Source organism: Pezoporus flaviventris, unplaced genomic scaffold, assembly GCF_033815535.1.
Source record: "Pezoporus flaviventris isolate CSIRO_AGI_PZ_B2104156 unplaced genomic scaffold, CSIRO_AGI_Pfla_v1 ptg000001l, whole genome shotgun sequence".
NCBI classification, from domain to species: domain Eukaryota; kingdom Metazoa; phylum Chordata; class Aves; order Psittaciformes; family Psittacidae; genus Pezoporus; species Pezoporus flaviventris.
In genome coordinates this window covers 35827272-35855214 of record NW_026892549.1, presented here as the reverse complement: position 1 = coordinate 35855214, position 27943 = coordinate 35827272, and the positions used below count along the sequence as shown (strand labels likewise).

The window sequence follows — 27943 nt, the reverse complement described above, 5'->3', positions numbered from 1 at the left end:
ATATCAGTGTATACTGGTGGGCAAAGGCTCCTGTTACCTAGACTGGTCTTCCCTGGTAAGTCTTTACTGAAGAGTTATGGGTTAATTTTTGGATCTGAATGAAAAAGGTCACTAAGATGAAACTTCTTAAAATATAAGCCTTTAGTACTTTAAATGCAGGATGATCCCAAAATAAAGCAATATTTTCATAAGAACTTTTCTTAGCAGCATTTTTTCAGAATTGTGCAGATTTACTTCCCTTTGCCCTACACCTCTGAAATCCCAAAATAACCCTGTGGGACACGCACCAGATTCAAAGTGGATGAAGAATCTTCATTTCTGCAGTTCCTTGTCAGAAGGGTCACTAGTTGAGATGATTTGATTGTGCCTGTGCTGAAGTAAGACAAGGAAATGAAGCCAGCAGGTCACTCACCCGCAAAGAAGCAGTAGGGAAGAGGCGAACAGAAGTACTTGTGAAAGGACCTAACATTGGCAAGGGTAGGGAAAGAACTGCCAGTGTACTATGTCACTGGACCCAATTAGAAACTTTATGGATGTAATTATTTCGGATAAGCATATATACATTTTTATGCAGCCTCAAATTCCATGGTTTTCATATCTATCCCATATCAAATTTTAAATGCATGCTAGTTGTAATACACCGTTTTACCATTCATTGTTCCTCCATTAAATCCAAAGTTTCGTTCAAAACAAAAGCTTAGGCTTCATCGTTCCTATAATACCACAATGAAGTCAGAAATTATTTATTAACCAAAAAAAGGGTTTTCAGCTGCAATCAGGAATTTTGGAATATATAAAAAATAGTTATTTTTAAAGCCCATGAATACAAACCAGAATTAATAGCTTTAGTAACTCCTTCAGGTACATGAAATGGAGAAATAAGGTCCAGGGGCCCGTATTTTCTCAGTATTTTTAACTGAAAAGGAGAAACCATTGGATTTTCAACACATGGCATTAAAAAAGGTGCAGAATTCAGCATCTGTTCTCCACGTGACTCTAGATCATGGGATGGTTTAGAATAAGGAATCTATTAAAAAAAAAAAAATCAAACAAACAAGAAAAGCTCATGAAGGTGGCAGCTAAGAAGGGTACAGGCCTTCATAGTCTTGAGGCCACATAAAATCTTTACAACTCAAACTGCCCTCAGATATTCAAGAACTTGGTCTCTCAAGTGAAATGTGTCTACACAAGCACATTTTAGAAGATTTTGTTTTCTCAACTTTTACTAATGCTTTACCAGAAGAGTGGTCAGGTAGCCTCCTCAATAAGCCCAAAGTTTCTGAAACTTACAGACCAATTTGAACTTGCATTGTTCCTGTAATGAAATAAAAGTCCAATATACCTTAAGGAGTAAAGGAGAGCATTAGCACACTGAATTAAAATTATGACTACCACTAACAGTAAATGAGATATCCGTTAAAGACACAAATCATTTCATATCAGCATCACAGGATTACCTTATAAAAAGGAGCAGCTAAGAGCAATTTGCTTTCTCCTCTTGCCTACCCTCATGAAAATATGAACATCTGTAAAGGACAAAACAGAGCCACATCTACAATTGCTGTGAAAGAGAGCTTATTTCAAATGTACATCCTGTATAGCCATAACAGAATCAAATATTAAACAACAATAAATTCAGCCATTATTTTAATATAAAACTTCAATGCTGTTACAAAAGCCAAAGTCAGTGTTAATAGCCAAATCTGTTAAATTTCTCAAGATTAATATGGGGAAAATGGAGAATTTCACATTAAGGTGGTGGGCTATATCGTAGCTTAATTTATAATTTCCAGGCGTATAAGGCAAGCATAGACAGACCATATGTCTTTTCTTGGCCTTTAAATGCTCCTATTTTCCACTAGACTTGCCTTTTTCTCCATCTATTGGCAGCCATACCATTTGCTATTCAGGTGATTGGCTGTAATGAGCCAACTCCTGTTTCCATATGAATAACCACTTTTTTCCCCAATTACTTAAGCTGCCAGCAAGTCACTGGTGTCATGTTCTTTGATGCAAATCTGACTGTCAATAGAGAACAGGACTACATAAAGAGAGAATTTATGATGATACTCTTAGCTTAATATTTTTCATAAATGCTACTCAGTTTAGCTTCCAGGGAACACAGGGAAGGCAGCAATGGTCCACAGTAAGAAGTAAGAATATCTTTAATTGGCTTTGTGCTCCACATGCCCTTGTAATCAGCCTTCCCATATGGTAGTTTGAAATAAATTTATCGATCTCCATTTATGTATTTATGTCACTTTAAAAGGGCCATTTTAGTCAATATCAAAATCTATAAAAATTTCACATTTAATTTTAAAATTGTATTTTAAAAGTTAAAGCACTAAATACATAGTTTGGTATTTACAATTATTGGAAGTAAGCAGACACACAGAAAAACATGGGGAGCAGGGAAGCTTCTGAGGCCAGCGAACACCAGTTATTAACAATATGATAACTAAATATATAATTTTAACTCACTTTTTTGAAAGGTCACTTTTTATTAATCTTTTTAAAATGGGCTTGGATATTTTTCACTTAAAGGGAAACAGCTTACATTTTGCAAGCCAAGGGACCTTCTATTTGAAATCCACCAGGGTAAGTGTGATCACAGGGTAAGGGGCAGATCCCTTCCTGGAGTTGGCAGGCATGATTGCAAACACCACATCTAACAGTAAATAGCTACAGAGGAAAATTCTTCTCCGTTGAAAAATTGCTGTATTACAATTCCAATGCAAAACAATAAAAGCAACATTACCCAGCATTCAATGCCTAGTCTATTTACTACCTACCTTCAAACCTGTATCATTTCTGGAAGCCTCTCCAGAACTCTATGAAGTAGATTTTCAATGTGTTGCCCACTTTTTCCAGGTGATTCCAATTAAACACCATTTTAAACCCCGGAGTAATTTGCTGACCACCTGCTTCTGCAATATAGATACCAGCAGACAACCTAAAGAGAAAGACATTTTTTAAGTACCTGTTAGAAACTGCTGTTGGCGCTACAAAACTCAGGTTCAGTTCTGCATGTTCCCAGGTACTCTCAATTGGGACTTCACCCATGAGCTAACTGGCTCCTGCAGGAAGATCTTTTTTAACAAGTGTCCTAAACAGCTAGTGCTCTTTTGCTGAAGGGGTTTCTGGGCTGGGATTTTGTTATCATTGACAACACAATAATAGATTATTGTTTACATAAGATTGACAGCGCTCTTTGCAAAGCTGAGACAAAACAAGAAGCCAGCAAAGGGAAAAGAAAAATTATTTAAGTCTGATAAGAATTACATCATCTTTGATTTACAAACAGAAAAGGTCCTGTCTAATCTCTGTAAGGGAAGAAGAAGAGAAAATGGCTGCTGAACCTGAAATTCATTAGTGAAATGCATGTAATATCTAAATGAAACACAACAGTACTGTTAAATGCAGTGTGCCTAATTAAGCTGCAAAAATGCAAATACCTTTTTAAGTTTAATGTTGCTGTTTAATGACAACCTGGTTTTATTATTATTAATAATAATAAAATCTGGTTTTAAATACACACATAAAATCAGAGCAGCTCACAGGTTTCTCTGATTAGTCTGGATGAGTAATGGATTTGACTGTGTACTAAGCAGTGTTTTCTCCCACCATGCTGAAATAGCACATAAATAAAAACAAATTAATATTGTAATTCATTAACTTTGATGCAGGAGTAACTACAATTTGTACAATAATTTTCTACATTTTTTTCCACCAATGCATTTTAACAGGTGTTTTAAGATCATTGGCCATTATGAAGTATATACTCAACAAAATGCTGCCACAAATGCTAAAGGAGCATTGCTGATCACGTACCAGGTCAAAGGCATTTAGACCCTGCAAGGAACAAAAAAATGCCCAATTGGTTTTTCAGAAGTTAAGGTACCTGCCTGCTCTCTAGTTGCCTAAATGCTTTCAGATCTCTTAATAAATACTAATGGACTAATACAAGGCACAGACTAGCTGGAGCCTACATTTGAAATCTGCTCTCAAACCTCATTTGCAGATTGGCCAGATGGTAATTAGTGTGGAGGTGTTCTCCAGGCAGACTTGCTTTCAGGGCAGAGTTTTTTACATTTTATTGGGGTTGGGGGAGGAGAAAAGGAAGTCTCCCCCCCCCACCCCCAGTTAAGATTAGTAACAGCCAGGAAAGGGTGAATAAAAGCTGGGCTACAACAGAATATTCTCTAGTTTGTTATATTTAAGAAAGTGGTTGTGATTTTATCCAGTGAGACCAATAAACAGAAGACTAAAATAAAAAGGCAGAAGGCTGTAGTGTCAAAGTGCTGTTAAAGTACATGAGAAAAGCAATCCACTTGGGGTTCATTGTAACACTTCTAATAATGAGCTTCCCATATTTAGACACAAGAGATAGCAAATTCAAACCCCCTGGAAAGGATACAATGCAGTTATACAACAACATAGCAAACTGTATTTGTTTTGTTATTACTACCTATGCACCCTATGGTTTCTTTAGGGAAGATGAGATGATATCTTTATACTGTGGTGTGTAAAATAGTCTGAAATCTCTCTTTGACACCACTAACGTACCAAAATCCTTCCCAATTTGTGAAAGACCTCCAAGTTGGTGCTAAGCTTGATCTTAAGCATCACTAAAAAAATAATATGTTTTGTTACTGCATTTCTCTCTGAGAGGTTTTCAAAATCCTTCCAGTCAGTACATGAGATAGGATACATATTGTCGGGGATAAGTTGTTAAAGTGAATTTGAAATGTGCTTCTCAAAATATCGTTTACACATTTACCAGATGGTAAAATAAACATGTAAATTGTTATCGAGTATACACCAACTTTATACTACAATTTTACCCACTGTAGAAATGGTGTAAAAATGTTGAATATAGTGTTACTTGTTCATTTAATAGTTTATTAACATTTTAAATACATTTGGAGAATAGGTTAACTTTCAAAGAAAAAAAGATTACTTACAAAATCATCATTTTAAGCCATTCATCAGGCAAAATTAACCTACTTGCTTCCACATTTATCATTTACCTCATCAGTAATATGATTAGCATAATTACAGTTGGTTTCTAAGCATTTGCCTATGCGTAGACGTTACACATGTTTAGTGGAATGGGTTTTAAAAGATAAATTTAAGTTAGACAAACGGCTAAAAAAAGTAATTTTAAAGAAGTAAAGTATGTATCTTAATTAAAGTAGCTGCTATTAGACCAACAGGTCACTTTGCCTCTGGAATTTGCTCTTTCATGAGCCACCATACATGTTCAGAAATATGAGGGCATGAACACTTGATGTATGATGGAATAGAAGGTGTGTGCTAATGAACCCCCATGAACTTCCAAAGAAGAGCCTAATGCATGCACTATTTAGCAATATGCAGGAATTAAAGTCCTCCAGGTCAAAGAGTAATCCTTGTCCTTCTCTAAAATAAAAGGGCCTATGCACGTAATCGCTTGTTAATGACCCTAGTTGGAAGACAACAGGTGAAGGATATTGATGGAGGACTGTTACTTGTACTACCTATGACTGGTCTCTCATTTTGCAGATCTCTTTCTACCAACCCAACACACCAGTTACACTGTGTGATAGGACTTTCTTTCCCACCTCTCTGACTATGCTAGCTCCTTTTCTAAAAAAAAACACTTTGTTATTTTGCTCAGATTTAGGAATTTCCCTCATCCATGAGGACATATATCCACTTGGCATATTTTGTCTCATGCACCCAACAGAATCTGAGCTAATTACCCCTTAAAAGTGAGCATATCAAGTAGTCTTCAAAATACCCAAGGACTTTATTGGTCAATCCACAACAGGGGCTTGGATTCTCACCTGAGGTTTGTCTGAAATTTTTTTTTTAGAGGCTTTTCATAGCATGTAAATTCAACCTCATGCCAGCCATTACCATTAAGCTCCTGTTTACTATTACATTGTGGCTTCACTATTATGTGCCCTCAGCTGTAGGGTGTTTCCACATAAATACAAATAATACATGATTCTTGAACGTAATAGCACAGTTGACTTAAGAGATAAGTTAACTTTATTAGTGAATTCTGGAGGAGCTTGCACATCCAACAAATATCCTATATTAGTAGGTGCCACAACATATAAAATTCCTAACCAAAATTATTTTTAAAGAATGCCCACCCACCTAACCCCCCCCCCCCCCCCCCCCCCATACAGGGAGCTAGCACAAAAGTAACAGATAATAAGCTTTAACAAACCTGTCTGTTTTCTGTGACTGAAGCTATGGGAGCTTGTGATTTAAGACCCAGAAGCCCTGCTGAAAACCAAAGTGCCAAAAACTGCTCCACACTGGGTCCTTGATCAGGGCTCCAGCAGGATCTTCTAGGAGAAGATGAAAAACCAATTTGTGTGTGGGCATTTTTAAAACACCACTTGGAATTTGCTGCTTTACCAACCTACCTTGTGGATTACACTCTGCAGCTGAAGTATTTTTAAAAAAAGATAACGAAATATTTGATGATATTGAAGAAATTGCAATAGGCTTTCATATGGGATTAAATAATAACTTCATTATATACCCCTGAAATCTCTGGAAAGGGCTGGTTTAGAAACCATTAGGCAGAGACGTGAATTCAAACTTTATTGTTTCAATAAATAATTTATTATTTCTTTGTTATTTAAAAAAATAAGCTAAGTGGGATAGGGGGAAGATTGACTATGCAGACAGGAGGTGTTCCACAGCACACATACAATTACAGTACCCTTCTATATATGAACCAAGAAAAATGTGGAGAAGTTTGAATATCTGACTAACAAAATCCTTAGTGCATTCGAGTCATGTCTTGGCTTTGGCATAGAAACATGTACTATAGATGTACTATAGACTAACACACTAAACACAAGGGAAAACTGATGAAGAAAGCATTGTCTTCAGAGCCTGAGCCACAGAGCACCAAACACCTCTGCCAACTAACTTTGAAGCAGAGCCTGAGCCAACACTTCTATAAAGGCAGGGTGAGCACTGGAAACTTGTAGCATATGCTGCTATTTACATAACTAATTGTAGAATGCACAGTCAAAAAACAGCCTCTAGCTTTAGCATACATGTGCAAAATAATTGATTTTATTATGTACAGAAAATTAGAAACTGTCAGAAACAAAGCCACTAGTAACAGCCGCGAGGAAGGATTTAGAAGATGCATCTCCTCGATTGCGGAGGCCAGTCTTCACACAGTTGTGTGGTGTACAGCCAAAATATAAATCTTGACAAGACTCAATGACAGCTGATACCCTAATCCAACCTCTCAGTAAAACTGACATACACACACCATAGTCCGATGCTGGAGATGCTCAAGAAAAATATTCCCTGTCTTAGACGAGCTGTGGTTTGTCATTGTAGACACTGTAATACAAGATGAAACTTCGCAAAGGATACTGTAAATATAAGAATAATAATATAATTTTACATGAAAAAAAAGGAAGAAAAATATTATGCCATAGAATAAAAGCATTAGTCAAGCTGCTCCTAAATCTCTGATGAAATACAGGAGGACACCAAGATGTGTGGAAAAATACAGAAGATGAACTAAAGCTGTCTACTCTTCTGTGGAAAAAAAACCAAACCAAACAATCTAATAAAATGCATAAACCTCAGGACTTCTCAGGCAAAACAGTTTCTTTGTGTAACCCAGAAAAAGTGCCTATAGGTTCTCAAATGTTCTCCTATTAGACAGAAATAACATGATTTGAGACAAGATTTAATCCTATAGTCTTTATTGGCTAGACATGACATTCTTGCAATTACAGAATAGAACAGAAACTCCTACAAGCTTAAATGTTTTTTATAAAATGATAAATTTCAAGCAGGTTATTTTAAGATATCCTCTGGCCGGTAGTCTTTTGGAAAATGGTGTTTAAATTAAATAAATAAATATATGTATGTAAAGCTATGAAGAATCAAACTTAGATCAGCAAAGGCTCCATAGGTTGTAATGAAACACCCATAAAACTAGTTCACCTGTTACATTCTTCTTAATAAAAACAGAAACAGACACCCTGGTTATGAAACTATAAATGCTAAAAATATTTACATTGTTGATTCTTATGTGCCATGTCAAATGCTTTATATGAGTTAAACCCTTCACAATCACAAGAAACTGTATGCAAACATAAATTACGACATTTGGGTACAAAAGAGAGCAGCCTTGCATCGATCTCCTCTTCTTCGCTAATCCTGAGCAGGGCTTTCCTTGTTTAAGCATCCTCCACAGAAGGTGTTAAAAGGAGAGAGCACTCGTCTACATGCTCAAGCTCTAAACAGAACTAGCCGTGAGGAGCCAGTGAAGAGCACACCCCCACCCCCACTCCCACCCCCCCCCAACCCCCCCCACATCCCCCCCCAGTAAGGAAAAGGATGGAGAAGAGCAAGGCAGAGGCTGGAGCTCATGCAAAGCTTTGGAGATCTACCAGGGGAAGAGATCAGAAGCTACTTCGGGACTACTGGTGTATTCGCATCAGGTTGGAGCTCCGCTGCTTCATCACCCAGGAATAAAGCAATACATGCATTACCCAAAACAACTCTGTGAGGGCAAGTTTTGGTTATAGATAAGCCAATCTCGTACCTACCTGCCCGTGAAAGAGATCACAAGCTTCCTGCTGTCCTGCCCTTGCACCCACCAGCCTGGCAGCCTTTCGCATGCAATAGCATCGTCACCATCTAAAGTGACTTACGGGAGCCGAACTGATGGCAAAACAACCCTTGTGAAAAGGGTTGGGTACACAGAACTACACTTAAAATCTCCTAGATCCTTACCCTGAGGCAGCTGTAGATATCAAGATAAAGTAAAAATTAAATATAATCACTGTTTAGCACAGGCTGTATTCAGCACAGGCATCGCCCCTGACCTTATAAAGCTGGGAAATGTGACCACAGTGACAGATCTGCATTTTAATTACCAAGGGGAAAGAAAACATCCCAAACCCCAGAGCAGGTAACACTGCTGAAGCAAAATAGACATAGGCCCTGATCCTGCAAAGATCTATGTGCATGTGTACACTAAGCTTTACACTGTCACAGGACAATTAGTTGTGTTGTTTCTGCAGTTATAATGTGTCTGGAAAATAAGCATATACTGCTAATAGACTACCATGGGGTTTGGCCTTTTAGATTACATCTGTCTGAATGGTGTACAGGAAAATATATTCCTGAAGCAATCTTTTATCCACATGTTTTTAATGTAAATTTTAATGTTCATTTTTAAAAGCCCATTTTTAATTTCTGTTGTTACACCTCATGTTACTTTAGTTTATGTCTACTTATATAAATGAATCAGTTTGTGATTAAAAAAAATCTTTAAATTTTTCATCTATCTCGATTAGAAAGAAGTTATAAGTGAACAGTACATGGAAACAAAACTGATACAGAAATCTTTAAAATATGATACTGGATGTTAACATCACAGGGGTTTTGTGGCATTTAACATAAAGGAAAAAAATAGAGCTAGACTAGATAAGTCTGCAGAGAACATGAAAAAGATTTGGGCATTACAAAATCCCAGACATATACAAGAAGGACTAAAAATATCTGATTAATTTTTTTCCAACTTCTGAATATTTCTTTTATAATAATAGAGTTGGCCTAAATATTACTCCTAAAAAAGGACAAATTCTTGTAAAACACATACCAAGCAAACTGGTTTTCATTTAATTGTGAAGAAAACTAAAGCATCAAAATCAACCTTGACAATAAGCAAAAATGAAGCTTCGACTATTTTTATAATATAAACAGACAGAAATGAAAATGCAAGTACAGTAAGATATCAGTTGATGTTTTTGTAATTATTTTAACACAGGAGAAACAAATGTGCGTATCAAATTGATACTTGGCCCTCTTCATTCCATCAAACAGCACCTGCTTTGGCTAGAGGAAGCTATCAGATGATACAAATCTGTATTGAACCACTGAAGCCAATGAAATGACATAACTGTACACCAGTAGAGGATTTAATCCACACTATTCTGCTCTGCAAAAAAATACTACTGCTCAATGAATATCTGAAATAAATGCTTGATAATGTGCCCAAGAATCAAACTGTAAAAAGCGAGGAAATCCCTTGGAACCACCAGACTGAAGATTTCTCGGTGAGATTTTCATCATTTCTAAACACAGGCAACTGAACCACTCATGGACTTTGAAAAATGCTACTACCCCTCAGCACTTATGCATGATGTTTTCCATAGGAAATTCAGGAACAGCTAATAAACAGCTTTTACCTCTTATTCAATACCTTGCATCTAATCCAAGTGAAATGTTCTCTTCTCCTAATGCAAGAGTAAAGTAAGCTACCAGAAGAGAGCTTACACCAAGCTTAAAGTAATGCCTATGTACAAAACCATCATGCTCTAGAAATATAGTGGTGAGGCAGTGGCAACACAGGGAGAGGTAAGGTGCTTTAAGGGTTTGCTGAAAGGGGACATACATCATGGGAAGCGGTTATTTCTCTGTGTTATTGAACCACAGATCTGATTTACTAAAATGTAGGCACCAACCACAGAACAAAAGGTAAGATGGGAGGCACTGCTGCCAAGCCCTCGGGAGGGAGCCTCAGATGATAGAGGGTGAGCCCCAACTTTCCCCAAGGCCAGAAGGCAGCCACCAAATTTCATCAGTGTCTCCAGCAGGAAGTCTATGGAAGACGGAGATGTGACAGTTCAGCTGTAGTCCACTCCAGATAAATAACGCCTCCCCTTCAGCAAACATTTCCACAAAGGTAAATAAGCTGTAACCAGGGTGTTGATCCATCACCAAAAGCATTTGTTAGCTTACATTTCTGATTTCAGCTTAATTCCTGGTGGGTGGGTGTCTCCTTCTAAACTAGGAGACAACTTTCAGCAACCTGAAATTTCTCTCAACTGAAAATATTGGTGTTGCTCTCTCACCCTTCAGTCCCAGACCAGTATTATCCGCTGCTGTTTCTTCTAAAGCGGTCAATGTGTAACTAAATATAATTCAAGGAAGAAGCCTGTGTAGAAAAACTAATACCATAGCACGGCCCATACAAATTAAGATGCGACTTTTAGAAAGTTTAAATTATGTGTTAGTGCCGTCACTAGCAAGAACAACAGCAACAAAAAAAAATTACAAAAACAAGCAAACAAAAAAATATATTACAAATGATTGAAGTGTGAACCCGTATGATGCGCTTTGGTAACCCATCAATGCAGTGTTTCTACTATATTAAAAAATCAAATTATTAAGTGTATTCTAAATCAGTCAGTCACTTCAAGGTACATGACTATCACAATTATTGAAAAAGGCCTTGATCCTGAAAACATTTATGTCTGTGAATTTTTAGACAAGTGAATAGTCTTTGTAGGACTGACCTCTTGCTTTACGTTGTTCACACATATGAACTTGCATGCACGATCAGAGACTAAGGCAGGAATACACATTTACAAGCTATCAGCATTTTACCTAAAATGTCTCTTAAAACAGATTCAAAGTCATTACCAGCTGTTTCTTATTTAAAGCTTAAGAAATAAATGCCTGTTAATATCAGTGTAACAGTAGAGGTAGTTTATGCACGGAAGTAATGTGCCTGAAGTTTTCATCCATTCAGCCTTCAGTTTGGAAAAATAAAAAATAAAATTGACCTAAAAAGTCAGCTGAAGACCAACAAGATCATTTGTACTCGTATCAGCCCTTTAGCATTAGAAACACTGCAGCTATGAGAAATTGCAGTGATAGCATGAATAAAACATCACAGATTTTATTGCGTAATATATTTTATAAGGCCAAAAGTTACATCTAATCAGCAACAGCAGCCTTGGATCTTTATGAATTCATGGTTATTCTACATCTGTAAGAAGGAAAATAGTACATATGCTCAAAAATTCAAGAGTTACATATATGTGTATATATATTTCAACCCATATATATTTTTTCCAGCTGTATATATTTGAACAAATGGGCAGCTTTCGAGTGATCACGCTCTGAAATAAGCGGTGCTTTTGTTTGTGCATTCCCAGATTAATGTGTACTCTGATAAATGCGTGAAATGTTATCACTAAGCCATGCAGCTCTCTGGACCCACCACAAATATATTACATCTGTTTAGCTGGAAATAACAGGGTACTGAATACAAACAGTCTGCTGCCTTCTACCTACTTATCACTCCTCTATTTCAATCCTTTTTCTTTGCCCTTGCCCCTGTGTCTTAGCAAGTGACACATTCCCCACTGGAGACCACATTCATGACAAGTTCTAATACCCAAACGAAAAACTTGTGTCCATTCTGCACAGAAACAGTACCTGGAAATCATAACTTCCATGCAAAATCCTTTTTTCTGCTTTTCTCAATACACACACATTCTTTTTTTGTATCACAGCAATTTTAAAATTGTCCTATGCAATTTAAACAAGATTTCCAAAAACAGTAACCTTTTGCAGGGATAAATCAGAGCATTTCCAGTTGACAAAGTAATTTGCGAAGGACACACATAGCACCTGAAAAGACAGACTGCGAAGAAAACCATTTTAACTATAGCAACAGCACTCGCTGCATAATGTTATAAGGAAAATTATACAGTTAGGTCTCTTATCAGACTTATGAAAATTCAGATTTATGCCAGTTGGGGGGGGGGGGGGAGGGAGGGGGGGGCAGAGAGGAAATCATTGTTCACCACATCTCCCTTGAGCACTACCTAGGGGAGGGGAGTGATGACCAGACAGCGAAAATTAAGCAGAACATGTCCCACCTTACGCCTATTCTGCCAATCTGTCACGGTTGTTCTTCTAGCTCCATAGGTTTACATCATTTTTTTTCCTATTTTTTTTTCTTTTTGCTGACAAGTAATACAAGACAGATTCTTGCCTTCTTAGGATCTTGCAATCTAGTTTAGACATAGCACGTCAAGTGGTGATGAAAGAAGGTTAGGGTGGGTTTGAAAAGATGAGGATTCCAACAGTAAACGATGCAGAGACATCAGTTTGGTAATGTACACATGTTTTGCATGATTCATTGGACCAAAATGGCCAAAGGAACTTAAAAAGCTGTCAAAGGCATCTTTACCTCTGACCTACCTAGTCATCCATCTGCTTCCTCATACTGTCAATCAAAACCCTCCCATCCTTATCACTATTCTATTACACACATTTTCCACAACCATTTCTCCTCCAGCTCTTAAAAAATATCTTAGCAAACATTTCAATCAGTCATTAAAAACCTTGTTAAAATATGCAATGTGTCATCAAATATGCATAGCATACTCGTGCAAAATCTGCACAGCGTAAATCACTGTATTACATTTGCTATAGTATTAATGTAAAACGTGGTAGAAAGTATTACCGGTAAGAACTTGGAATTACTTGCTACACATCGGAGCTTGATTTTCTGTTATATCAAATAAAGCAAAGAAAGAGCAATGGAATAGATTATTTTACACAATCATTATATTAAAACCCTGTTCAGCATGCCTAGAATAATTGTACAAATTATACTTCATGTAAAATTCATGCAATTAGTTGCTGTTTTAACAAATTCATACAGGGGGGTTTGCTCTGACTAAACCAAGCGCACCACAAGGCTACCATCATTTCCATGTACCGGGTCAAAACCTGCACGTTCGATTCCAGGTGAACGCAAACATTTGAATGTGTCAGTAAACATGTGGTTATCAGACATACAGGTGCACCTCTGATAGTCATCTAAAAAATTAGAATAGTAATAAAGTGACCTACCGATAGGAAATAGCCTTTTTTTACTTCTGCAGCCCTTATCTCTTCCAGTGTCTCGCAGAAATAGTTACGAAATTACCCTGTCGAAATAGTTATGGAATAACATCAACCACACACAGAGGATAGGATTTTGTTCAGACCTGTCACACGTTACGTATTTATTCCACACCTGCTGGGTAACCCCTGCAGAACACGACCCAGCAAAACCACTTCTGAACAGGGCTACCCGCGGTGACCGTCCGCCTCTGCAGTGGGCTCCCCTCGGGAATGTCGTCGGGTCTCCGTCCAGTCCCTTGGCCCTCTCGGGGGGTAATGCATTGGGACGGGTAGCGGCGGAGGGTGGCGGGGGGGGGGAAGGAAACGTGAGGACGGGTTTTGGTGGCCGAGAGCGGGAAGGAGGGCCGAGAACATTTAATTTCCTATAGCCTCGCAGCCCGGGAGGAAGCCGGGCCAGCCCCTCTCCTCGCCGGTGAGGGGGCAGCCGGGTCCGCGGGAGGCGGAGAGTTGTGGGCGAAGAGTGGGGCGACGCGGGCGGTGCCACGGCCCGGACCCGCCACTCGGTGAGAGGCGGATTGGAAGGGCGCGCACCTCCACCGCCCCGGCTGCCCGAGTTTCTTGAGGGGCCCTCAGCCCCTCGACGGCCTGGTCTGCCCCTCCCGAGGAATGCGGCCCCTTTTCGGCAGACGGGTCCCGCCGCTTGAGGGCCGAGTTGCCCTCGGCCCCCACCGCCGCCTCGGGGACAGCACCGTGGGCCCGGCGGCAACCTCAAGGCAGGTACCGGCCCGAAGGCCGCCGCTGCCGTCGCCACAGGCCCGCTGCAGCCGCCACAGGCCCGCTGCAGCCGGCGGAGGCGCTGGGGCCGCAGGGACGCCTCTCAGGTCGAACCCCGCACCTTGTGGAGGAGACGGGGGATAATGCAGAGAAGCTCCTCAGGTGTCCCCTGTCAACACCGAGACAAGACAAACCCCCCGTGGCGGCTCCTCACCCGCGCTTACCCCGGTGACGGATCAAGACTAAAACTGGCTTTTTTACCCCAAATATCTGCGCACCTCGAGCCATGCAGGTGCCGGGGGATGACGTCTCTACTAAAGCCTATGGGTACGTGTTTTTTAAAGGGGGAGAGCGTCCCTCGAAGGCCGGCAGAGAAGGAGGTGGTGCCGCGGGAGCAGGGGCTTCTCTGCCGCTCCTCTGCTCCGCGCCCCCAGAGAGCCCGGCCTGGCCCTTCGCTGCGCCCCCGTCCCGGGAGAGCTGCCGGTGGGCAGCGCTGCGCCCCTCTGCTCTGCTCCGCCAACGGGGCGGCTCCCCCGCAGCAGGGAACCTCTGCCGCCTCCAAAGTGCTGTCAGGGGGTCTAAGAGTCAAAGACGCATAATTACAAACATCTAAAACCCGAAGGGGTTTTATCTCCCGATGTCTCCGACTGCAAACCTCCACGCTTGGCCATGCGGTGCGTAAACTCTCCCCTATGTCCCCTTTTCACCTGCCCAAAAAAAAAAAAAAAAAAAAAAAAAAAAAAAAAAAAAAGAGAGACGAAGCTGGGGGGCAGCTAAGGCAGAACTGGCGTCGCCCAACTTGGGACGTGCAGAACGGCAAAGTGCTCTCCGACACGGCGTGAACGTTTTGCCAGGTTTATTTTACTTGTTATACACAGACGATACAAACGGGCAAAAACCGAAACATTTCTCAATGGAGCATGTACTGGTATAAATTATTCAGTTCCACAGACGTAACAGAACAAATATAAAAATCACAACATTCGATTTACAGAAGAGTCAAAAATATACACACGTTTATGACCCTGAATTTCTATTAGGAAATTTCCCCGTCGAGTGTAATCTAAACTGAATATTTAGCCTGATGCATATTTCAGTTTGTAATTGTGTTGGTTTGTTTTTTTTTCCTCTATATAAAAATGCGTTAATTGTATAGATTTGCTACTCAAAATTCGAAGACTTACTATTCTGCTTCGCCGGGGGGACAGACCTGGAGGGATATTAGTTCCTTCATGAAATTAGTAACAGGTTTACAGGAAAGATCGCTCTTACTTTTGATGTGCATTTGATTCCCCAGGAAGTCAGATCTCGGTTAGCTACTTTATGAAAAAGTCAATTCCAAAACTAAATGCAGTAAAATATACAACTCACAATTCATCTTCACTGGACTACACTATGGTTACCAACAATTCAGTCGTCTATATCTTTTTTTTTCTTTTTTTTTCCCTTTTTTTTCTTTTTTTTTTTTTTAAGATTATTCATTACAAAGATTTACAGCAATATAAAGAAAGAGGGGAAAACTGCAAAGAAATTTGAAAAGAGTTTGTCAGCATATTTGGCACCTGCAGGGACCAGTAATGGATTTGGCACTTGGGGGCGGGGGGGAGGGGGAGGAGGAATACCACAAAAATAATAATATTGCTGATGTCGAGCTATTCCTTTTAAAGAAAAAATACAGAGGCAGTTAATTTTGCTTTTGGAAGGCGTCATGCTACTTTAATCGACTTTCCTACGAGACGTATTTCTGTTCTTTTGAAGGGAAAGCTGAGCTATTCTTTAGCTGTGTTAGCCCAGGGCACGGCGTAATTATTTCATGCGAAGAATTGCAGAGAAAGTGAGAAACCCATTACTCGCTGCCGCAGCTACGGGCCCGCTCTGCACTTCCAGAGGCATTTAGAAAGAGTGTTTACCGGGGGGGGGGAAGGTTGCTGCGAGGAGGGGACACGGGGAGAAGGAGCAAAGGTGGAGGGAGAAATTTAAACAGGATCTAAGTTTTGTGACTTAACGATGAAAACAAAAAGAAAATTCAAACAAATAAGAAAGCAACAGAACCAAAGAAAAGTAGTCGGTTACAATAAATTAAGTACTATGTACAGGCATTTCACAGGCTCTTTTCCCCCACTATTACTGTTATCCCCTAGTATCCATCCGTGGTAAAAGGAAGGAAGCGCTGTACGGTTTGAGAGTCTAAGCATCCTACTTATCAGTGGGTTTCGGAGCAGCGGTGCCCCCCGCGCCCCCGGGCCGGGCCGGGCCGGGCCGGGCCAGGAGCGGGGCGGGGAGACGGCGGCAGCCGCAGCTCTGCCTCCCTGCGTGCCTGCGGGCCGGGCCGGGGACACGGATGGGCAGCTAGGGGCGGGGGTCAGTGCGCTAACGCGGAGGAGTTATTGTGCAAAAGGACGGCGGGGCCGGGCGGCCGCGCCTAGCTGTGCGAGTAGAAGCCGTAGTAGCCGATGTCCTTGGCGCAGGTCTTTTCGCAGTCCCGCTGGGTGAGCACCTCGCTCTTGAGAGGCGAGGAGCTCTCGGACACCGGGGTGTCCGACGGGGAGATCCGTCTCCTTTTGGCCTGCTCGTAAATCCCAGAATCGGTGGAGTCGATGGACTTAATGGACGACGGCGTCTCGATCCAGCTGGAGTCGGACAAATCTTTGGGCTTGGAGTCCTCTGCGCCCGGCAAGGGGGACCGCTCTGGGGCCAGGCTCTCCGCCTCCTCCCCCAGGTAGGGGTTCCCGGCGGCCATGCGCGCAGCCGCCGCGCTGTTAGGCCAGCAGGAGAGCACGGAGCCGGATTTGCTGCAGTACTGCGGGGGGCTGCGGGCCCCCCAGCCAGAGGGGTCGGCGTAGTAGCCCAGCGGTCGCCCGGCACAGCCGGCAGCCTGCAGCGGCAGCGCCTTGACGCCGGCGGCCGCGTAGGAAAGCAGCGTGGCCGCGTTGCCGGCGAAGTCGGTGGCCGTGTCGTAGGCGGAGGCGGCGAAGTCGAGGCGGTTGTTGGCGGGCGCGACGAACCAACGCTGCGGCGAAGGGGCCCCCGGGTCCTCGGCTTGCTGTGGGGAGAGCAGCCCGTTGGTGTGGGGCACGCTGCGGTCGGCGCCGGGCCCCGGGCCGGCTCCTGCCCCGGGGTGGAAGCGGGACTTGGCGTAGTTACTCACGAACTGGTCCTGGAGGAAGGAGCCGGCCATGGCGTAGCGGGCCCCGGGCACAATTTGAGAGCGGGGTGAGTCGTTGGGGGAAGGTGTCAGCCGGTCCATGTCGCAGCCCGTGTAGATCCTGCCCAAGAGAAGGGGAGAGAGCTGGGTGTCCGCCGCAGCCCGCCGCCCTCCTCGGGGCGGCAACCGGACTACTGCAGCCCTCTGGGAGAGACGGGAAGGGACCGAACGGGCCGGCGGCTGCCTCAGCGCGCTCCTGTGCTGCCCGCGGCCTGCGCTCCGCTCCGGCCTCGGTCTGCGGCGCTGGGAGCGCCAAGGGCCTTAATAGGGAAGGGGCAGGGAAGGCACGAAGAGCGCACTTTCTGGGACCGATTGGCCATTCAGTGACGGGTGAGAGATCTCTTGCTCCTGCCCGAAACCGGCGTGAAACCGGCGTGAAAACCCGAGCCGTGACACATTGACCGCTCCCGCCATATGCGCACCAGGCAACGCGGTCATTTGCAGCGAACAGCGTGAATGGCAGACTACGGAATTCTATCGGCTGTTTATCACTTATTGGGAGTCTCAGACGAACCATCAACATTATACCGAGTTTAAATTAAACACCTACTTGAAGGAAATGTAAAACCAGACACATCCAGTGTTCCCTGCGTGGCCTATATATAATTCTCCCATGCTGGGCTGCAATTTGCGATTATAAAAACTTTAATGGATGAATAACTACTATCTGTATTTAATTCAGGCTAAAACTGTGCTTTAATTAACCCTCCACGCCTCCTGGAATTTCTTATCCAAAATAAACTTGGCCCTTAAACAAATTCAACGTGCTAGACAACATTGAAGCTTCCCCCTCCCCCCGTCTCCTTTCAAGTGACTCCCTGTAAAGGTTTTTTTCCTATTAAAAAGGGAAAAGCAATGGCAGCTGGGGGCGAAGGCCATGCAGCCTTCCTAAAGGCCGCGCATCTTTCCTGCAGAGCTTCCAAGTGAGCAGCCATGCCCTGCGTCCGCCCTTCATGACACGGGAAGGGACCGAAGCTCCCTTCCCACCGCCGCCCGGGACCCCGACACAGCCGCCACGACCCCCGCCCGTAGGGGACAGCGCCTGCATCACCAGCCTCTCCCAGGGGAGAGTCTGTGCTCGGCTCCGGGCCCCCTTCACACTAGTTCAGGCCTCGGTATCGTTTCTACCCTTGGACTGAAATCCCGCTGCTGGGGGATGCTGGGCCGCCGTCGGAGGTCAGGGAGCTTTAAGCCGGCGAGGAAGTTACGCGCAGGCTTAAGCACTCCCAGGGAGGCCGCTCCTCGCCGCAGTTGAGAGAGTCGAAAGGAGGTTTCCCTCTCAAAGCCGAGGCTTACAGAGGGGCAGGTTAGCTCAGAGGCCGGTCAGACTGGCTGCCCTGGCTCGCCGCTTCCCGCCGGCCCATCTGGGCAGACCCTGCAGGCGGGCGGCCCCCGGCCGGGTGTCCCGGCGAGCTGGGGAGTCGGGGTCTGGTGCCCCTCTAACCGCCTTAGGGGCGGCATCAGCCACAGGTCCCAGAGGGACACTCTTCGGTGGGTCTGGCGCCTGGGCCTGAGCGGGGACAAACCGCGACCAAAAATCTTCGGAGGCCTTAGCTCCACCCTGAACGGGGGGAGAGGGTGGGGTAAAAAAATATAAATTCCAACCGCAGAGAAGAACAAAACAAGACGAAACAACTTTTCTCCGGACGCGGGTTCTGTGGACCCCGGGATTACCCGAACCCTGAGGGGTACTCGGTGACTGAGCCCGGTTTTGCCCGGGTGCCTCTTTCGGAGCCTTTGCGTGCAGGTGAAACAGAAACTTGGTCAGGGTCGCAAAAATGCGTGCCAGGAAACACCAGCAATAAAACCGCCAAAGTGCAAAAGCGAGATGTGGGTGCGGGCAGCACAGCCCCAGGCGTGGAGGTGAGCGCAGGCTGCGCAGGACTGCGCGGAGCGCTGCCGCAGGAACACCCTCTCCGCGGCCCTGCCAGGGCAGCCTGCGGGTGCCTCCCTCCCGGAGGGCTCTGGAAAAGCCCAACACGGCGCGTTTTCGGTGTGAAACGAAGCCAGCCTGCATCCCAAAGCTTTTCCCTGACGTGTGTGCAGCGGAAGAAGGGAAATAAATCCTCTTTACTTACGTGTCATAATTGTCTCTGAAACCTTTTGCGAAAGGATTGTGGTCTATTTTCAGCTGTGTGATCTAAGGAAAGAAAGGACCAGAGTTGTGAAAGCCTGAAAAATACATCCTACTGCAGCCAACACATATTTAAAGTCAAGCTTTAAACCAGTCGGTCGAATTGCCTTTAAAACGTGAAAAATAAAGATCTGGTATGCTTGTACATATCAGGGTCTAATTTTAAGATGTACTTTATTGGAAAAAGTACGGCAAAAAAAATATTTAACCCCATGTTTTGAGATGTGTCAGTATTGCTACTGCATGGGTATGAATATATTTAAATCCAGAAATTAGGCAGACCGTACCGCAGAACGGTAGCTAGAGTTTACATTTGCATCGAGCAAAATAATTGAAGCGAGAATGTGGACTGAACATATGTCAGTTGAAAAAGGGGACACCAGTCTGTAGCAAAGCCAGACCACTCCGAAACGTAGCCAGGCATTAACGAGCTTTTAATTTGAGGAAGTTGCTCCGTCACCCCCGGCGCAATCAATGAGGTTGTTAATTGATCTTTGCAGGCTTAAAGCTTAAGCTAACAGCTAACTGAGCTGTTTCCGACTGGAAGAGAAGTGCGGCGAATGAACGCCCAGCTCCGGGCGGAGCGGCAACACTGGTGCAGGGCACCCGAGGCAGGCGCGGGCAGCTCCTGCCGCGCTCGGCGCTCAGCAGCCCCGACCAGGGCAGGGTGGCACAAAGGGGCAGATAGGGATCCCCATCTCCCGGCGCCGCAGACCCGAGGGGGAAGTGCCACGGCCTCGGTGGCCTCGGCGGGATGCGCTGCAGAGAGCGCAGGAGACCGCGAGAGGAATAAACCCGGGAGCTCTTTACATCGGTGTTTTGGTAGGCGGTGACCGCTATGAACTGCGTCTCGGGGAAGGTGAAGGTCTGCACTCTGCCCGGCTGGTTGGTATCCTCCGTCCCGTCTTCGTTCACCTCCACCACATGCAAGCGTGGCTGGTACTTGTGGAGGGACTGCAAAACCACCATCTGTCGGGCAGAGGAAAAGCAGGGAGGGGGCCGAGGGCAAAGGAGGAAATTAGAGCAAGAAGGATGGGGAGCGTGATGCCCGCAGGCAACGGGACCCCGCTGCTACCTCCCCGGGCCGCCTGCGGCTCCCCCGGCCAAGCCGGGCCCACTCGGGCGACGCGCTCAGGATCAGCGAGACCCGTGGCAAAATTAACGGGAGGGCTCCCCACCCCCCACCCACCCCCCCCGTTTTACTGTCACCTAACTACACGATCTAAAGAAATACACGTTCTTTCCGTAACTGTAGGATTTTGCCTGAAGCAATAAAAATAAGCCTGGCAGAGCGGCTGCGTCTTCCCCACTAACCTGCCCGTTGTTGTTTGATGCTCCTTTATTGTTTGTAAGTTTTAGCTTCCCAAAGGAGATTTCCTGGCGCATCCAGTGTGCTCCCGTGTTGGGGGAGTCGGGGTGCATGTACACCCGGTTTCCTAAGCAAAACAGCGAAATACAACCACATCACAGCTCTCGCGGACACCCCGGTTCTGCCACCGCAGCAGCACACGAGGTCGAAGGATCCCGTTAAGCCAGCGGCATTTTACTGTCAAAACCCCATTTATTTTCACTGCGGACTAAACCAGCGTTTTCCGAACACCTCTTACTTTCTTTTCCACCCTCCTTTTTTTTTCTCAAAAAAAAAAATCATTGGCTCATTCGCGTTTAAGAAGTCGCCAGAGCCAGTCCACAAAGGCTTTAATTAATCATTCTCACCTACATATGTGTCGGGAAAAGTGTTAATTGGAGGAACTTGCCTTGTACATTGGTGTCCGCCTTGCCGCAAGGAACCCATTTGCCTCCTTGAAATCTCCAGTGGTTTGGATCCGCCAAAATTACATCCACAAAAATATTGTAGTGAGCCGTGGGGTCGAGACCAGAAATATTAAAACTCAGGAAAGGGAACATGCGCCTATAAAAAAGGAAAGGGGAAAATGAAATATAATAAAGGGAAGGAGGGAAGCAAGCCCCCGGCAGCGATAGGCACACGCGGCGGAGCCAGCCCGTTGTGTTTTTATTCTCACGGCTCCCGGTAGCGACAGGGAGATAAAAATCAAAAGAAACTCCCTCCCCGAAACGTCGAGCTTTCCGCGGGAAAGGGATGAGGGCAGCGCGGACCCGCGGGAACGCTGCCCCGGCGGGGACCGGCACCGGCGCTGCCGGCTCCCGGCGCCCGGCTCAGGGGCCCCGGCGGGCGGGCGGGCGGCTCCCTCGGGGCGGTGGAGGCTCCGGGCGGCTCCCCCGGCGGAGCCTGCAGCTCAGCCCCGACCCCCGGCGAGGCGAGGGTCCGCGCGGTGGCTTACCTCCCCTGCTTCGTGATGATCATCTCCGTCTGGTGCCGGTGAAATTTTAGCCAGAGTGGCCTGTTGCACAGGTAGACCTGAGCCTTACCGGGAACCAGCCCCGGCTGGGTAGAGGAGAACTGGTAGAAAGGTGCCCCTTGGTAGGAATGACCATACTGCTGGGGGTACGGGTAGCCCGCCGTGGGGTAACCTTGTGGAGAAGAGTTGGACAGGAGGCTGTTGTAAGCTCCGTTGGTGATCACAGGATGGTGAGCCATGTAGCGGCTGGGGCTGGCGATGGAGAAGGCTGGGTGAGCAGGTCCATGCTGGCTGGGGTAAGGGAACATGGTACTAGGAGCAGAAGCAGCAGACTGGGGCTGGCTGGACTGAGAGAGCAGATAGCGATCTGCAGCAGATCCATCGAAACTGTGACGAAGCTCAGAGACCCCGTCCAAGACGGGAGAGAGTTTATTTCTCTGGACGTCCCCTGGTGTGTCCTTGGAGTCAGGAAAATTGTCTGTATCTGACTGATTCGTCATCCCCCTGGTAATTTTTTTCAAAGGTGAACTTCTCTCCAGGTTGTCAGTGGTCGAGATAATGGGATGATCATGCAAGGCAAGCTCAGATCCGCCTGCATGTGGGTAACTGCTGCTCACATTGAGAAATTTCTTGGAGAGCATGATAGAGGGAGAAAGACAATGCTCCAGCTGCATAGCTCTAGCACCACAGTAATAACCCTTCAGTCCCTGGATCTGAAAGGGCTCCTCAGTATCAGAAGCTAGACATCCTGGGACCCTCGCTAGGCAGAAAGCAGCACTTCATCCACCAAATGCTTCCCAAACGTTTGATTTACTTTTTTTTTTTTTTTTTTTTTTTTTTTTTTTTCCCTTCCCTGGGAGAAGAGATTGGCCAATTGACACTATGCAGCAATCAGGAAAGACTCACTTTTGATCTCGCTGCTTGTGGAGAGGATGAAACGGCTTCTGCCATTGGTTAACCGCTGACAGTAATTTAATTAGATAGACATTAATTAGGATAATCACCTGGCTCCTGGTCGCGACGATCATGGCAAATTGAAGGAGATGATTTTATTGTGAGATAGAAGGAAGGGGGAAGGGAAGAATGTGTTTGCTGTAAGTGCTCATTATTATGTGACCTTTCCAGATTTTTAATTTTTTTTTTCACTACGACTGGAAAATAAATCCAAACCCCTGCGATTCCCCAAATGTGCGCTGGTGTCCCCTGCCTTTGTGTGCTAGGGAGGGGACGTGGGCCGGGGACTTCGGGGACGGGCACGGGGGGAGTGCAGAGCCGGGCCGGGGGCCGCTGCCATCCGCTCACCTCCGCGAGCTGCCTCCCCTTCGGGGCCAACCTCCCCCCCCCCCCCTTCCCACCCGTGCCTGCTTCGCGGGGGAAAATGCACAGCTGAAAGCGGTCGCCCATCATCTCTTTTAAGTTCTGAAATAATCGTAAGCCCCGCAAACGAAGTGCCCTAATGTATTTGCCGCGGTGTTTACGGGTTCTTTAGTACATGAATATTTTATCTGGGAGCCGTAATGCCAGAGATTACCAGCAAAGCAGGGTGGAAGGCATCCACCTACCCACCCGGCGCCCGGTTCCTCTCCCCTCGCTGCCTGCTCTACCTCCGTGACTCAGTCCCGCAGGCAGCGCCGGGCGGGAGCGCTGCTTCTGCAGCACCGTTTGTAGTGAGCCATGAGCTGCCTCGCCCGCGGCTCGGCCGGCGAGGCCAGGGCGGGACCGGAGAAGCCCAAACCACGGTAGTGCTGCGGTATCAGCCGCCGGCCCCCTCTGCCCGGGGCGCCCCGCAAGAGCCGGCCTCTGGACCCGAGCCCTGGCTGCGCCCGCCCGGGACCCCGTCAGCTGGAGGGACCGGCCAGCGGGTCCGTTTGAGCCTCGGGCTAATTGGAAGCAGGACCCTCCGAGACGTGAAGATGCACCTAAGGAGCTCAGGGGACGCGTTTGCCACTCCGCCTCTGCCAGGCACCAGTCCCAGTTTCCATTCTAGGCACACTTGTGACTTCTTAAAAGCCCCGTTTTTTTGCCCAGGGAGGAGCTCTCCCGTTCCATTTTTCCTGGTATTTTCCCCTCAGCGGTTTGGACTACAGGTATTTTACAGACCACATTTCTTTCCATGTGACATCAGCAGCCAGCTTCAAATTCCACCCGTAACAGAGCCTGGACCATTGCATAACAAACCCAAGACCAGTGTATAATCATCCGAAGCCAGGCTGAAACTTTGCAAACTCATATCCAGACAAGAACAGAAACAGCATGACTTGTGATAACATGTATTTCAACACTCTGAAAGTCCACAGCCATTTATTTTTCCATTGCTTAGCCGTGAGCTAGTTTGGTTATTTGGGGTTTCACAGAAGCCAGCATACATACACTCTCTGCAAGAAAATTATTCTAATAAAATAATTTATGAGGCCAAAAGCAAGCAGTTCACCGTTTTACACACAGTTGGGTGGTACAACACATGCAACTTTCCATGCTACACCTTCTCCTTTTGGAGCTAAGAAAATAGTTTTATTAGTAGAAGTTCTAACTGGTGGCTCTAGCACTTGTTTCACCAGAGTGCTCACCCTCCCCTTTCCTTGCTTGAAACCTATGGAAAGGTAATGGACTTTTATAGGCAGGAGATGGGTCGAAACAGATAAACCCGAGGAAACGCTGCCCTGAATTTCAGAGCTACACCCATATAGATGCAGAGCTGCAATGAATTCAGTGGTACACTGCCAATCACATGGAAGTGCTAATATATGCCAAAAATCTTCAGTGCACAACTCCTAAACTGGTATAATAGGGGGAAATGCCGTGGCAGGTGGTGTTATAGAATCGTCATAGAAAGAGGGAGAGAGGTTTGCTAATACAATATGCCCATCCTTCATGATGACAGGTGATGAGGGGTCAAGCTGCTAATGAAGGTCTGCTCCGTTGCGGCTGGAGGCTCAGAAGGTGGCTGCTTGAAAACCTCTTTCTTCTTCCAAGATGGTATATGGACTGCTGCGTTTCAGGTTACTGCATGTACACGTTCTTCCAAATCCTCTGTGTTGCTCCCAAAGCACTGGACAAAAATGAGGAGAGATGCCCCAAAAAACCCAGCCTTTTGATTATTCATGAAACATCTCAGTAAATGGAAAATTGCGCCTTCAGTTCAAACTGAGGAGTGGATCGAAAGCAGGGTACCACAGCACAAGCTCATTCTACAGGAGATACACATCCCCAACAGTCTCCTTTCAGCTACCCTCTGCAAGATGTAGTTGTCAAAATTAATTTAGAATATGCAAGACTGGCTGTTTGTCTCCCTGCTTACACTGGCCTTTCAGGCATGTACACACTGCAGCACTGCGATAGCTCCTCTCCTGTTCTGCAGTACCATGTTACCCCACGACCTGCCAAACTGTGGCTCCCTCGTGGTGCTACACGTGCGAGTGGGAGTAGGGAGTGGCAGGGATGCAGAGCCCCGCGGGCAGATGAGCCTGGGGCACGTCCCCCCATGATCTCCTGCCCCATTTCACCCTGGGGTGCACACATGGGACAACGGCATCCTCGACGATACGCAGGTTTTCAGTGAGCATCACCAGAAAGCACTTCCATTTGACTGTATGCTGGCAAATGTGGTTTGGTTTGTCTCCATTTTCCCAGCCTGATATTCTACTGCCTACTGTGGGGGCAGAGGGAAGGCCATAAGGAGGGCAGCTGCAAAAATCTGCATGTTCCCCTCTGAAGTTAGTGCATGCTAAATATACTTTCAGAGAGTGTTATTCTAAAATAGTAAATTAAAAAGCCTAAATAAGAAATTCCAAACAAAAGAAAAACCTTTCAATGGGAATGAGTAAGTAAATAGAAAATTACTGGGCACAAAATGGAAAACAAGACAATTGTATGGGTTATTTCTTTACTATCAAGTAAGAAGTAAAATAAATTGGAAAAAAAAAAAATCTTCAACACCAAAAGATGGATCTAGTTTTAAATATTTGCCTGCCACAACTGTTGCCATTTACTTAAAAAAAAAAACAACAAACCAGTGAACAAAATATTGTGACACAGAAAGAGAACACTTATGCCCAGACAAAACAATCAAATCAACCTCAGTACCACCCAATACTTACACAAAAAAACCTAACTGGGTCCCCTGCCTAAAATCCAAAATCACTCCCAAGCCCAGGTTTTTGGCTTTGCCTGCTTAAAATGAAGCAGCCAACTCACATGCCTTCTTGCAAGTTTTCCCTCTAGTCAGTGGAAATGGTTTTAAATGTGGTATTCCAGTTGGGACTCTTTCCATATATTTTCATATATGGACATCTTGTGTACGTTCTCTTTCACAGGAGGGAGGGTTCATATAATCTAGAACAGCTTCTATCACTTTAATGTTTATTCTCAGAATACTGCTATTTATGACACCATTTGTGAAAGTTGTGTGATTCAGTTATCAGCATAACTGAATTCATTTTCTTAAGGTCAATTGTCTTCTGCGAATATGAGGGCTTGAATAATATTGAAAGGGAGCTGGCAGGGGAATTTTCAGCATTTTGGGTTTTGTACATCCTCCGAATTCAGCGCTATGACAATTTTGATTTTATGGGTTTTTTTTAATCTCTATGTGAGTATCTGGCAATCAATGGGAACCAAATTTCATTAGAGAATTTTTGCTGTCCTAGCAATTCAGCTCAGTAGTTTTACAGTGGGTAGAAATAAACCTTTACCAACATTTCTCCTACACTGTTAATTCCCACCGTCCTTTCTTCAAAAAAAGACCTTCCAGAACGTAGACAGGTTTGTAAATGTATTTTTATTATGTTGCAACAATCAAAATATATATGTACTACTGATTTTTCCCCCAAATATTAAATGAAAATGTAATACATTTTTGCCCACGTTGTGTTCTTGAATACTTTGGAATCTGTAAAGACCCTGACATAAAGAAACCGAAGAAACTGAAGCAACTGCACAATTAGAGACTGAAAGGTGTTATAGTGCTGCACTTACATTGCAAATGAAGTCAGATGTCTCTTCCATCAAGTATAGCCTCAACAGTCTCTGTTTTGTGAGTATTAGAAACAATAAACAAATATACACAGAAAGCATCACAAACAGTAAATTGGTTATTTAAATACAACTGTATCCAACATAGCAGCTAAACACTGGACAATGTTTGAGGTCATCAGCACATCCACGTGCTCTTCTAAATGACGTTTGGGGTCCTGAAACACAAAGGATGCCATGAGAGAAATGAATGAAAGACATCTCTGAAAGACTTCATTTACTTCAGGTCTATTTAAGATGAGTGTGAGTTAAGGAACACAGGCCAGTAAAGCTCCTAAAATGTTTCATTCAAACAAGAGCTAGCAAATGACTGAATTTCCATGAGTAAGGTTTTATTAGTCCATACTAAGTTGAGAATAGGTTTAGGAAGTAAATTCCTGCCCAGCATCTGAAGAGTAACCATGACAGCTGTGATTTTTTAGGATGACACACAATATGTAGAACTTACTATACGTCTTACTAAGGCCAATATTTTAATCTCAGTTCTGGAACACTGCAGTTTGTTTTGAGATCATTGTACAAATGGGTGTTTTAATCCTGTAAAGACTCTAGCATGATTTAACACAGTATTTGAATAGTTGACTGCAAAAAACTTAGAATACTTATACCCATAAAAATTACTATTTTTTTTTAAAACACAATGCTATGTTGAAATGTTCAAAAAAAAAAAGAATGTTAAGCCTGAGCAGTGCTCTGAAAATACACATCCCCACACACTATTACTCAATTGATGTGGGCATTTGTGGGCATCTGCATAGAACAATAAGATTATTTCTGGTCAAA

At 44.6% G+C, this 27943-nt stretch overlaps 2 protein-coding genes and 1 long non-coding RNA gene across 4 annotated transcripts in view; all 3 read right to left on the bottom strand.

Moving 5' to 3' along the window:
- Positions 1-892: 892 nt before the first annotated feature.
- On the bottom strand, positions 893-6347 carry LOC133268611 (uncharacterized). The gene is made up of 3 exons (XR_009743116.1): positions 6221-6347; positions 2793-2953; positions 893-1526 (listed from the first exon to the last, which is right to left on the bottom strand). It is a non-coding gene; the product is annotated as an uncharacterized LOC133268611 (long non-coding RNA).
- An 8963-nt stretch (positions 6348-15310) lies between these two features.
- Positions 15311-22988, bottom strand: TBR1 (T-box brain transcription factor 1). Of its 2 annotated transcripts, XM_061451798.1 has the most exons (7): positions 22112-22984; positions 21566-21720; positions 21123-21244; positions 20619-20777; positions 19753-19814; positions 17618-17735; positions 15311-17512 (listed from the first exon to the last, which is right to left on the bottom strand). In XM_061451798.1, exons 1-7 carry the CDS (start codon positions 22801-22803, stop codon positions 16892-16894), a joined length of 1929 nt encoding a protein of 642 aa, XP_061307782.1. In that variant the 5' UTR covers positions 22804-22984; the 3' UTR covers positions 15311-16891. The 2 variants fall into 2 exon arrangements, with proteins under 2 accessions (XP_061307782.1, XP_061307774.1); XM_061451790.1 differs by having other exon boundaries at positions 15311-17735; positions 22112-22988.
- A 3899-nt stretch (positions 22989-26887) lies between these two features.
- PSMD14 (proteasome 26S subunit, non-ATPase 14) overlaps positions 26888-27943 on the bottom strand; it is a 48141-nt gene continuing 47085 nt past the window's right edge. The window contains exon 12 of the mRNA XM_061451811.1: positions 26888-27318. Within this exon, the coding sequence (XP_061307795.1) occupies positions 27220-27318 (99 nt within the window). The 3' untranslated portion in view covers positions 26888-27219. The remainder of the gene's footprint in view (positions 27319-27943) is intronic.